The 14,021-nt window shown below is 39.5% G+C and overlaps 1 protein-coding gene across 10 annotated transcripts in view; it reads right to left on the bottom strand.

Moving 5' to 3' along the window:
* PTER (phosphotriesterase related) overlaps positions 1-14,021 on the bottom strand; it is a 30,908-nt gene that overhangs the window by 14,995 nt on the left and 1,892 nt on the right. For 5 of the 10 annotated variants that reach the window (XR_008597826.1, XM_054991161.1, XM_054991158.1 and 2 more), the window contains exons 2-3: positions 1,392-1,479; positions 386-848 (exon numbers count right to left, since the gene is read on the bottom strand). Coding sequence is in view for 9 of the 10 variants with exons in the window: in XM_054991161.1 (XP_054847136.1) it covers positions 386-848; positions 1,392-1,414 (486 nt within the window). In the remaining variant the exon portion in view is untranslated. Of the gene's footprint in view, positions 1-385; positions 849-1,335; positions 1,480-14,021 lie in introns of those variants that run through there. The other 5 variants (XM_054991165.1, XM_054991162.1, XM_054991167.1 and 2 more) reach the window with 2 other exon arrangements.

The raw sequence follows: 14,021 nt of genomic DNA, 5'->3' as shown, positions 1-14,021 counted from the left end.
TGGTTGCAGTCTCCTTTTTGGTTGATGATTAAGCCAAGGAATCACAGGTATATAGTATGAACAATCTCAAACAGAAAGGATTTTCTATATAGAAGGCACTTCAGTGTTAAGGAAATACATGAAAACAACACAGAGATCCTCCACACAATGCATGAAGCCAAACAGACCCTTTACAGAAATATAATAAACTAACAGACATTTTTTAACAACCATGACCGTTCATTTATTTACACAGTAGCTATCAAATTGGGATGAGGAAGGGAAATATGTTACCATGTATTGCACATGTTCTTCATTCCCATTTTAGACTGCTGGTTTAGACTGCTTTGTTTAGTCAGAGATTACCAAAAGGAGTGCCCAGCTTTTAGTATATTCTAATACGTACCTGCTCCACAGACATTGCTCGTGTTTCAGTAGAATGCGTGGCATCCACATAAAAACCAGCTCCAGCAATAACATGGACACCAGTTTCTTCTGAAAGCTGTTTAAGCATCTTCAAGTCTCGTTTGATCCCAGTGGTTGTGTTTTCCACTATCGTCCCACCACCTGCAGCCTTATAGCGCAACAGTTCTTCCCTCACCGCATCCGTCTCCTGACACAGGAGAAGATTCTCTTTATGACTGTAAGGATTCTGCTTAAGCCAAAACAAATTTTTCATTTCAATGGGTTGATCAGACAATGCTTCCTGGCCTGAAGGAGGTGGGTAATAACAGCAACTGTAGTTCATCGTCAAGTGTTCATGGGTCATGGTGAAACCAAGCTGGCTAGGCTCTATAAGGCCTAGCACGGTCTGAACTTTGCCTTTCAATGAAACCATTTTTCTTATCTTTATCCTTAAAAAGTGAATGCTGGGGAGAGAAAGCATGAAAAAGATCTTAAATATTCCCATACCAATTTCACTGAACACATCAAACAGCAGAGAGGCACAGACTAACAGGGATACTTTAGAAGGAAATAAAAATATGTCGGCAAACCTTCCCAGGTGCTGATGCTTACTAAATATTCTTGAAAGATCTGTCCAGTCTGTTCTATGTAACTACAAAGATCTGGACAGCACTTCATCCAAGACATCATCTAGTGCATACTGAGGACTTAACACAAAACCTATGGCCTTATAGAAGGAAAAGAAGATGACAAGATAATACAGCCTAAATTGCCTAACTTTGTGTATAGCGTCCCCACCCCCATACCTCTACATTTGTTTTTGTTATATATAGTCCCAAGCCCACATGATTACAGAATATTCTGTAACTAGTATTAGAAAAAGAGTAAGAACAGCTGCTAATAAACACATCTCGATAGGCTGAAAATTCATTTCACAACTACAGTCCTTACTTATTTGTGGGCTGTTGCAGTGGTACAAATGGGAAGGGAAGAATATTAAGCCTTACTGTCCTTGGACGTCACAGAGCATCAGACAATGATGCCGAAAAGATAGGGGTGAAATATCTGCTTCTCTCCATACTTGATGAGCTTCCGCTGTTGAAGCAAGAAAAGGAAAAGTCCTTGAAAGATTCAGTAAGGCTCCACAGAGTGACTAAGTGGAAATGGAATTGCAAGAGAGATTGGGGATACAGAAACTGATGTCGTGCCACTAGGAACGGCATCAAACCAAATAAGCAAGAGAAGGAATACATGAAAGCGCTGTTATGCTAAACAGGATGAAAACCCAGTAAGCCTCTCTGGAATGTTAGGAAGTCCAAACGCATGAAGATGAACAAGGATATGCTGAATCCATAAGAGAATTCAGTAAGAGAATGTGGAAGGCTCTGCCTTTTTCTGCCATACAGGAGGCTCTTTCAGGGCAGATGCTGCTGCCTTTAGCACACGATTATGAATACAAATTAATCTTGGAAGCACAATAAATGACAGAAAATAATTGTATGCATACATTCCTAACTTCCTTAGTGCAGGAATTCAGAACTCTTTTCAACAGAAAAGCAACACATGACAAATAAATAATGAATGCTATACAAAAATGTTTTTATATTTTGCAATTCAGAACAAATTTCAATGAAGACAAATAGTTTGGGTATTGTATCCCCATCAGCCATTCAACGAAATGATCAAATATTCTCTCTCTGACTGCAAGAACAGGATCACTGAAGTAGAAATGCACCAATATTTTTTTTAATAATTACCTTTCTAGGCACTTCATGGCGCCATCCAAAGCAGTTACACTCTTCTAGCCCTTTAACATCATTGGACTTGAGAGTGTAACTCTGCTTAGGACTGCACCGTTAGACATTCATATGTGCCCACCACATACAGGCTAACTAAAAGGTGTTTTTCATGTAACTTGTGAAAATGCACTTATTTGAATGACAAGCTTTCTTAGGAAGTAATGGCAAATGTTTGGTGTGGCATTTCATTTCGTTAATTGGTCCAACTCCTGTCTAATTACCAAGCGGTTCTGCCTAATTGTCAATCACATTATTAGTTTAATGAATATATACATCCTTACACTTTAGATAAAACTTCTTGTGCAATTTAATTTAATATAGAGAGTTTATTTTTAAAAAATAATATACTGGTAAGCTCCTGTTAATCTTTTGACAAGTAAGGCTATCAGCGGTCATATTCAAAAGCATAAGGTCAGTTTTTGCAAGGAGTAAATCCCTAACATTCACAATTAACTCAGATTCTCATTTTTAAGTTTACATATTAACACTAAACATAGCTGACTGCCTAGTTCTACCATCAGGCAGATCTGAATTGAAGCAAAGGCTTGAGGATATGTAGTTATAAGCTCCAGTCAGCCAAAATCATCAGTTATGAAACAAAATACATGTTTAATGATGTCCAGAGGATAGGACTAACTGGAGCATACATTATTGATTAAACAAAAGCCCTTCCTGTCTGCCTTTTAGCGCATAATACCATAAACATTGGTTTGTTACTGGTAAAAGCCCTCAAAGCAGATTTTCAGAGTTTCCTTTTTCCTCTATTAATGCAACAGATAAGCTGAAGTCAAGAGGGCAGAGCGCCAAAGAGGTCCATTTCTTCCAGAGGCTCATTTTTTAAGGGCTGAAGCATGTAACAAAACATCAAACTGGCACCCTTTCATAATGCTGGAGGATGACCTACCCCAAACATGCTATTATAAAAATATAGTATCCCACAGAGAAGCAAGTAGAGTCAGTGTCATTGAGCCATCAGTGACTGGCCGATCTGATCTGTGAAATCTAAGAGAGACAGAAAGCTTGCCGAAGTTGAATTTCTATCTTCTATAGCACAATGTATGAAAATCCAAGTTAGAAAAGACTGATCTGCTATGGGATGAGAAAAGGCAACTCTAAACAGATGTAGCTGATCTCTTCTAAAGAAAAACCTCAATGGAGGGTAGAACCATAATGGGATCGCAGTATGCAGGTCAAAGCATTGACTTGTTTACGGAAAGCAAAAGTAATACTAATTTTGCTGGAACAGGTTCCTAGTTTATTAACACTGGTGAAATTACCAAACAGAGTGATACAATGCATAAGATTTCTAAAGGGATTTCTCTAGTGTGGATCATTAAAAGCAAATGCAAGCACAGTTCCTTTTGATTATATTCAGGTTGTCTGACCCAGCTATTAATTGACTATTTTTGATGAAAGCTAGTGCTCTGTTAGAGCAGCCTACAGTTCTGAGAAAGGTTCAGTGATTTGACTCATGTGTATAGTCAAGGCAGAGGTTGTGAGAGAGAGAGCAAGAAGCTAATATGACTGTATAAAATGACTGGCTTTTCTCATTTAAAAGAGGTGCCCTCATATTCAAACAAACACCCACTGGATCACTGGCGATGTTTAAACCATATACATTTTCAAATTAAATTCTTCCACATGGCTTCCTTTCAGCATCGCACAAGCTAGTAAAACACTGCATAAAAATGTTTTAAGTATGTAAAAAACCTTAAACTGATTATTCTAAATGGAAAACTTATCTTTTTACTCATGTTATACATTCATTAAAACAACTATCAGTGCAATCCTAAGAAGAGTTACGCTTCTAAGCCCATCAGCTTTCTTAGCATGACATTCAAAACTAATTTTTGTCAATGCCTTTTTGGTATAGTTAATCTCATTATCAACTAATCTTGTCTAAATCCTGCAACAACCTGTGTTGTGTGGATAAACATATTTCTACAGGAAAGATCTACTTTTACTCTGCAAATTCTGTCTGCTGAACAGACCATTTGCTTCACTGTGCTATGTGTTTGCACCAAATGCTGGTCTTTTATACTGCATGGAAATTTGACATTCAAAATTTCCCAGATCTTTTGCAGTGAAAAACTATCAGTTGAATATTTGCATTGACACAGATAAACAGCATTGCCTTGATCCCTTGCAGACACTCAAATAGTACCACAGCCCACAAAAGAATAACACCGACTGGTACACAGATTCTAAGTTTAGGGGCACTCTTAGGAAAGATGCCCTCAGCAGTTTCCTTTAAATGCCATAAGTGGGTTCCTTAAAATATGAGGGAGGGTGAACACTTTCAGGCGCATCCACCTCTTAGGCCACGACTCTGTAATCCTAAACAAAGAAACACCCTTCTAAGCCCCAGGGGACTTGGGTCTGGCTCTGCTTAGGATTGTACCATAAGTGCCCCTCTTTTTCACCAAAGCTAACAGTCTGCTTATTCCAACCCCCCACCCCACACATACGCATACAGTCTTTTACTATAGGATGGGAGTAGGCTGCAGCAACAGCGAGAAAAGGGATTTGTGGGATCAAAGGTCAGAGCGCAATACAGTATAACTGGGCTAACTAAGTCACGTACATGCAAGAATAAGCAAGCAGAACTACTAAGATGTGGCAGGATGGGAAGTGTCACCCTACTTGCTACAGTGACAACAATGAGAAGCAAATTTAGCAAAGGGGTCCACTGAGTGTTGAGGACGCTACCACATCATCTGCATGTGCCTGGCTATACCAACCACTGACACTAGTGTTTACATATAGTCTAAAACACCACATAATAGTTCATCAGCAATATATTATTTATTTAGAAATGTACATGCTGCCTCTCCAGAGACCTGCTTTAGGTGGCCGATAGTTAATACCATAAAATCATTAAAACAATATAAAATTATCAATCATAAACAGCCATAAAACAAGTCAAGGTATAAAACATCTAAAAGGTATATAAAGGATGATTATGAAATAGACTAAAAGCAGACCATACCCCCAGCTAAAGAAGATGAAGACTTTTTGTTAAAAACTTGGGTTAAAAGAAACATTTTGGCTTAGCAATGACAGGAAATTAAAGAAGGCAGCATGCAAGACTCAAGCCCATAGGTGGTATCTCTTAGCTGTTTCACATAGATGTTAACCAGCACGGGAGTCAAGATGGATCCCTGAAGGCCCCATAACAAATGCCACAAGGAGGAACAGCAGCCCTCCTCCGCCACGTTCTGGAAGTAAAAGAGGAACCACTAAAGAATGGTGCCCCAACCCAGTCAGCTTCTCCAGAAAGATATCATGTCTGATCATGGCATCAAAAGCTACTGAGAAACAGATCTAGGAGAATCAATAGGGAAGCACTTTCCCTGTCATTTTTCTGGCAAAGATCATCTGTCAGGGTTAGCAAGATTGTTTTCATCCAAAACCCAAGACTGAATCTGGTTTGAAAGACAAATAATCCCTGTCTTCCAAGACTTCCTAAACCTGCACAGACACTGCTTGTTCAAGTGCTTTTTCTAAGTATGGAAATTTGGCCACTGGGTGGTAGTTATTTACGTCACTCAGATTCAAGGATACCTTCTTCAGGAGGAACCTTACATAGAGATGAGGGTCCAGGATTCTCTTCACTCTTCAGAGCTACCTCCCTGTTTGACTGGGTAGGGAAAAATCTCCTTTTCTTAGAAGACCTATCCCTTTTGGCTCAACTGGGAATCTGTACCTACTTCCCAAACTTCCTTGCCAACTTTTTACCAGTTCCGCTGCTAGTGTTAAAACTGCTCTCCGTTAGGACTCCATCTCCTCCAACTCTTCACACTTGTTTCCTCTCAGCTAGGGCTGAAAACATACCCTCCTCTCAGCCTGCCACTCGAAGCTCTCTGTGTCCGTAAAGGATCAACCCTTAACAGTCCTGCAGCTGTGTGTACAGCACTTCCTGGCTTCTAAAACGTACAGTAGGATGGGGGGGGGGTGCGGCGCTATGAGTGAATATAGCAGACACCAGAGGCTAGAGCTCCCTCAACCCCTGTATCGATCAACTGATACCCTTACAAGTCAAAAAATAATCTAAAAGAGATGAAGAAAGCGGGGGGGGGGGAGTAAACCCTCTCCGACAAAAACAGGATCTCTTCAAGCTTATTTTCAGTCAGTAAACAGAGAAATGGGCAAAACAAGGGAAGAAGCTGACAGGAACAAAATGGTCATCGCAGCTAAATGGAAAGATGGTCGTTCTCCCACTATTCAAACATGGCACAAAAAACTATAGGAGTTTTTTACATATGAGAAAATCTCACAAGGTCTGAAACAGTCAAATACAGAGGACTCCTATGCCACATTCACGCAAAATTGGTTTCCACTGCTGACTTCAGCAAACATGACATTTTACCACCTTCCTATGTCCCTCAGGCTCTCACCTCCTTCTAAAATATGTTGGGATCTTACATATGACTAGTAAGCTAAACTCTCCTGATCTTTTTGTAATGTCTTTTATTTCCAGTGTTAGTTTCTTCTAGCACATTGTTATGTTCAGTTATTATATTGCATTGATATTCTTGTAATATGAATTGCCTATTGCAATCTCTGTATTATGATTTTTTAAAAGAACGTCAATAAGGGAATTTGGGAAAGAAAACGTGCAATCCGTCACAGCAACTTGGGGGCCCCATTGTGGCGAAAAACACAGGGTATAAATGAGTAAATAGCTGAAGATGAGGGGCAGATAAAAAGTAAGCTGGTAGATGGGAAGGAAAGGAGGAAGCAGGGAAAGGGGAGAGGATATGGGGGCTATTAGGAGGAAAGAAAAAATAGTGGGGGGTGTCACAGTGCCCCCCCACGTCCTTGTGGATTCTCCACAGCACAACTGGGCCCAGCTGAACCACCAGAGTGCAGAGTTTTCCAAGGAGGAGGGAAAACTGAATACAGGGGAGCAAATAAAGATAGGTTGGCCTGTGGGGTAGGAAGGAGAGAATGAAGCAGGAAAGGGGAAGGCTTTCAGGAACGGGGAAAAAGGAAATAGTGGGATGCCCCTCATTAGTCCTTGCAGGTCCCCTGCTTGTTATCTACTGTTTTCCTTAAGGGCCTGAAGCTGTCAGTAGCTCATTATATATCAGTATCTCATTACAGATCAACTGTGCAAAATGTTTATATATTTCCATATACTGATTCACTGATTAGTTCTTCTAACAATGAAGTCAAAATCTGCCCTAGAATTTTTCAGTTTGGATGATTCATTTTACCTTTGGCTGAGGGTGTACACATTTAACAGCTCATGCTACTTGAGTGAGCAATGTAACACATAACAGAGGGAAGTACTGTCATTTCCCTTCAGCATTGCTTTTTGGCTTTGGATTTCACCCTGCTCCCATGAATTTATGTATCTCCTTTTCACAATCACACAGTTTTGTTTGTCATTTATTTGTCACATTTATGTCACAATGAGACCATTTGTATGAGCAGTTAAGTACACATATTATTTCAAGTGAAACACACCTAAATTTAGAAGAGGGGGCATGGCTCAACTATAGAACATCTGCTTGGAATGTAGAATGTCCCAAGTATCACCAGTTAAAAGAATCAGGAAGTAAGTGACGTTAAAGACATCTACCCGAGACCGCTATGTGAAAAGCTGCTGCAAATTTGAATAGATGCTACTGACCTTGATGGACCAACATAAGGCAGCTGTGTTGGGTGGCACTTAAAAGCAGGTTTCCTAAGTACAGCAATCAGAGAGCTGTGAGGGAAAGAGTTAACTCTTGCTTAGAATGGGGCGCTTGAGTGACAGGCTGCTCCCTCTCCTCTGAACAGATGACAGTTGGTTTCTGACAGGATTGTTCAGAGAGTTGGTGAATGAGACTGACAGGGAAGGTCAGACAGGTTACCCTCTGGAGTGAGGGAAGAGGAAACTTTTGCCTTAACTGTAACATCACTGTCTTGAAGAATTCTATTTAAGAATTCTTAGTATAAGTGTCAGCAGAAGCTGAAGCCTGCTTGACATAGACACCATAGAACTGGGAGTGTGTTTTGGGCAAGAGTGATTGGGTAGCAGGTGGAGATTCCCTTTCAAGCCGAAAGAAGAAACATATCTTCTAAGATTAATTCCTGCCCAGTTTCTAAATGCGGGTTGGCTCTGAGGAGGACACAAAGTATCTGTTGTAAAGGGGAAAGAGTTTTAAACTAACTCCAGGAAACCTGACCTGTCAATAAAAAAACTCTCTGAAGAAACACTGTTGCTGTAATTAAAATATTAAGTAAAACACCTCTCACTGCTAAGAACCCAGAATATAAGAAACTAAGCTTCAAGTAAACTATGCCTTTTATTCAAAGTGTATTCTGTACTACCAGCAAAATTTTACCTCAACGCTTTCATTCCCTGACTACACTTATTCAATCCCTGCCTGTTAAATAAAGTTATTTTTTTAACTTCATACAGTGCCCAGTACCATTTTCAACAAAAAGAAAGAAGGCTCCTGCTTTTCCTCATCAAGCTAAAATTGTATCTGCATATCAGGGTGGGACAAACAGATTTTCAAAACCACAAATATTAACAAGTTACTTGGGGCTGCTCAGTCAAAGCAGGGAAACTGAATTTTGGTGGGAAAATCTGCCTCACAGTGGTGAGAGTGTAAAGGGAGGGGGGGGTCCAAAGATCAGTCTATGGCAGATAATGGCAGAAATGTTTTATCCATAGATCTCTATACTGGTTTGCTTGTACTTCGTAGACCACCACATTTTCTTGTACTACAGGCATCACAAAGGAGATCATTTAAAATAATCTGTATTCCTTCTATATTCCAGCACAGCAGTTCTAAACATATGGTGTAAAGAAAAGGAGAAGCATTGCACGTAACTGACTGCTATTGCTAGATTAATCAAAGAACTGTTTAATCATATTGAAAAATGCAGAAAATCTTTCCAAATCCATTATTTCATCATGGATTGGATCACTTAAAAGTTCATGATCCAAACCATTATGCTTCAGACCAATATGCTCTACAACCTTATGTTCTTTATTCACACATGTGTATGAATGCTGCAAACAGAACACTTACAGAACTGTCCTTCCAAGAACTGTAGCAGCACAAGCACCACTGCACGGAAAGAAGTCTGCGCTAGCACAGTTAGTTGTTTGGGTAGCAGACCCCCAAGTCACTATAATGCTTTTCTAAGGAAAGCTCTCCGTAGGTTTTCTTTCCTATGGTAATCTGTTATTGCCACGCTATAATAATCACATACACAGCCTGTGTGTGCTTGCACTGCAATCATTTTGAGTTGGTAAGCATATTTTAATGCTATTAGCACAGATTTTCTATAGAAATACATTAAAATGCAATTTGTTGCCAATGCAATCCAGAATTGTAACAATGCTAGATCCCAACTGCTATGACCTTATGTTTGCAATTCAACACTATCTCAATAGCTACCTTATTACATTTTGGGAAAATATTATCCCATCTTGCCTTTTTTAAAAGATGTGTTACCCTCAATCCCCCGTCAAGTACTTTTACAAAATTTTATTTATAGTTATATAAAAACTAGGATACTCTTACAGTGCAATCCTATGCAGTTACTCCAGTCTAAGCCCATTGAAGTCAATGGCCTTAGACTGGAGTAACTCTCCATAGGATTGCACTGTGTTTTATCTTTGTCATGTATATTCATTCTTACAAATACTAGTAAACTACTGATGATGTTTAATAAGATCTGTCCATCCATCCCCAAACATCTGTATATATTTCACGTATGGAAAAAAATTACGAAAAGTGTGAGAAACATACTACAGCTGAGGAAACAGTATTGAGGAAAAGCATTGTCAATCTTAAAATATATTCTTAGATATTATACATTTATTATATATATAAAGTCTGAGACTTGTAGACATTAATTTTGAGAAGCAGTGGCAGCAACTTCAATGATCACACTAGGCCACATTCATAAGCTACTGCATGGTGATCGAACCCATGAAGCTGCCTTATACTGAATCAGACCACTGGACTATCAATGTGAGTACTGTCTACCCAGTCTGGCAGTGGCTCGCTAATGTCAATTGAACCTGGAACCTTCTGCATGCCAAGCAGACGCTCTACCACTTAGAGAGGTCCTTCCCCAACCGAAAACACGTGAAAACCAGTGTGACTTTGTATCTGTGTCTTTGTACTAGGATCTGGGATCAAAGAAGCTTTTCCTTGGCAGCAGGGCTAACACCGTTCAGTGATACAATCCTATCATTAGACTGAAACGGTGCTTTGAGATTTACACAAGCAGCACAGTTTGAATGACAGTAACTGCTGTCTTTTTGAGGAATTACGAGAAGTTTCCAAAAAGTTAGTCTGGCGTCATTAGGATGGGGGGGATCTCCATAAGCAGCCTCTATAAACTGGTAGTAAATCTCATTATAAGGACCTTCTCAGTCATAGTTCTCATGAAACATATAGAATGATGTAGATTTTTATTTATTCCATTACCCTTTTCAGCACAGCTCTCAGCCATAACCTCGTGTCTCTGCTAGACTTTGGCTGCCGTCCTAAGAACACTGGGAGTCAGTATCACTTAATATAGGACTTACTTCTGAATATACCTGCTTAGGCTTGCTGCCTTTGTGACTTCCTCCACTTTCCCCCCCTTATTCTAGTAGAGAGCAGTACTACTTGTAAACATTGATTTAGCCACTAATTTTATAAACTAGTTCTGGTCACCTTTACAAAACGTAATTAAATATATGAATGCCACAGTTGCCACCTCCAATTATAACAAAAGTAGTGATTGTGACATGATGACATTATGGAGCACATTATGCCTGTTAAACCTCTTAATCCAGAAAAAGCATTAATAATGATAGCTGACATTTGTATAGCATTTCAATATAACAATCTTGAAATACTTGACAGGAAAAATGCAAAGGCACATATTATAGGGGTCACTTCACCCATCTTTGAAACACAGGTACTTAATAAGTAAAAAGCACTAACTTTTAAGACACATACAAGGACAGGTGAATAAAGGAAATGAAAAAAATCATGTGTACTCTAGGGTTTTTTTTCTTTTTTAAACGAGAAGCGGGGGGAAACTACACTTTGAGTGAGCAAGAAATTTACTGTTGAGTAAATTGAGTGAGCAAGAAATTAACTCCAAAACCAGAAGAAGTATCCTACTTTCTTTTAGGCAATAAACACTGGGGACAGAGATCTGTCTTTTCCTTTTACTACTCTGCTAAATATACAGATGGGGCCAAATAAATACCAATCTTTTCAAAACAAATAATGTTGTATTGCTAAATTCTAAGATTTCAAAATACTGTATATCTCTACCTTGGTAATAAAAGGTATTGCAAGTTTTTCCTGGAACAGAAACGTTTATTCAACTGCTAGAATTCTCTCTGGAGGTAAACAAAAACTGCACAAGGTGAGGTACACCTATAACAGCTTTGGCATTGATTATATTAATAATTTTTTAAACACAAAATCATGCATAGCATATTTTAATTTAGGGCTATCCAGCAAATCCAGCTTATTTTGCTTCCGTTCTTTAGCTAAACCTGTTGTTGTTCTCCTAGAGTGAGTAACATGCAACAATCAAGAGGTCCAATACCAAGTTATGAACATCTCAGGACTTTTACTGACAAAATATTTTTGAAATCACTCCCATTGAGACACACATCCAAAATATTACAATAATCTACATGGATTTTCAGTTTCAATATAACATTTTCCAAAACATTTACTTAGGCAAATCATTTTCAGAGCAATCCTACGGACAAACACATATCTGGTTCAGTTCTTAATCTTAAATTACAGCATGTCAATTTTATAGTTATATTTCTCTACAGATGTATGACAATGGCAGGTTCCTTAGCCTCATCACACCTGTTTTCCAATGTTATCTGCAAGGTCAGCAGTCAATCATGGACTCACGGCTGTACCTTTTCAATTTATCTACATCTCTGACTCTCATGGTGCCTGAAACTGAGAGTACAAGCTAGAACAGAAGCATTTGGTCCTGATGCATAACCTGTTGTTGACATATGGTTATGTACTTACCAAATCATCAATAATGGCAAGCAGCTTTGCTCATAGTGTTGTAATTCATCTTCTGGTGACTCATAGATTGACCATAATTCAGCTCCCAAATCTTACATCCTGTGACAGTGCTGCTTATCATACAACATCACTGCTTTCCAGGACAGAGGGGCAGTACCTAGGCCAATGCTGGTGTTATAGCTAATGGCACCTACAGTTTGTCAACTCCCATCTATTTTGTTGTACTATGAGAAATGCATCTGTCTTCCCTGAGCCTGCACTAGTTCATGTCTATTCAGCTGTTATACAGTATCCCTGGTAGGACCTCACACACTGGTTAATATACTGGCAGCTGACAAAATATTTTTAGAATGACTCCCATTGAGACATATGTCCAAAATATTACAATAATGTATTGTCGAAGGCTTTCACGGCCGGAGAACGATGGTTGTTGTGGGTTTTCCGGGCTGTATTGCTGTGGTCTTGGGCCAAGACCATGGCAATACAGCCCGGAAAACCCACAACAACCATTATTACAATAATCTACATGGATTTTCAGTTTCTGCCCTGAGCCTGCTAGTCGCAGAGGACGGAATAGAAATCGAAAGTAAATAAAATAAATAAAATAATCCTACTACTAACTGCATCCACACACACACGTATTGCCACTGTCACCTGCAGTGTGGGATGGGGAGCAAAACAAGAAAAGCTAAGAAACCCAATGTATCATTAAATCACAAGAGAAATTTGTCCAGATTTAAATCTCCAAGGAAGGAGATTGTATCATATCCCTGGGCTATCCTTTAGCCAAGCTTCACTTATAGCAAAGACATTCTTTAAAACATTATGAAAGAAAAGGGGAGTGCATTCCTGGATTCAGAATGGTCATTTTCATAGACTTATAGGCTAGCCCATGCTTTAGAATCCTGTGAGATTATACAGTGTGACACACACTAAGATCATTTAACATCATTTACATAATAAAACTGTACGACACAACAACAGAAGATATAAGCCAATCAAAGTGTTCGGATTGCAATGTCACTGAATACAGAATGCTCTTTTGCTAAGGAGTGATTTGCCATCAGCAGCCCTAATAGCCCAGTTTGGCCTGAGTAAGGCTTGGGAGCTAAACAGGGTTGGCCCAGGTTAGCACTCAGATGTGAGACCACCAAGGAAAACTGGGTTTGCTACACGGAAGAAGGTGATGACAAACCACCTCTGCTCCTCTCTTGCCTTGAACACACCATAGTGGGGTTGCCGTGAGTCAGTTGTGACTCAATGGCACATTCTTCTTCAATTTACTATCATTTGTAAACATAATACTTGCCCAACTAATCATCTATTTATTCTGCCAAGTGAAGAAGAAAATCTCACCAGTCTATTGCTTCCCTAAATTTCTGTTAAGTCCAGGAGCATAGAAAGATTCCATTCATCACTAGCCAGCTTACCAAGTGGCTACTTGTACACCAGGGCAAATTATCGCTTGACAAATGGACATCTGTATTCACCCACTATGTATTAATGATCACACACACACACACGTATGCCCACTTTAATTGGGAGGCTGGCACGGCAAAGTGCTCCCTCCTGTGCATATTTGCAAGGGCTCAACACCTCACTTAAACTGTGCTGCAACCCACATGAAGTGTGGGTTAGTTTGCAGGCCCTTGTACAAGTATCACAGGCCCTTGTACAAGGCCCTTGTACAAGTTTGCAGGCCCTTGTACAAGTACCACAGGCCCTTGTACAAGGCCCTTGTACCACAGTACTTGTACAAGGAGAAAAGAGCAAGAGCCCAGTAACACCTATAAGACTAACAAAATTTGTCTTACTCCAACAG

Source organism: Eublepharis macularius, chromosome 11, assembly GCF_028583425.1.
Source record: "Eublepharis macularius isolate TG4126 chromosome 11, MPM_Emac_v1.0, whole genome shotgun sequence".
NCBI lineage: Eukaryota > Metazoa > Chordata > Lepidosauria > Squamata > Eublepharidae > Eublepharis > Eublepharis macularius.
Note: the sequence above shows the minus strand (reverse complement) of the source record. Positions and strands in the feature narration are given on the sequence as shown.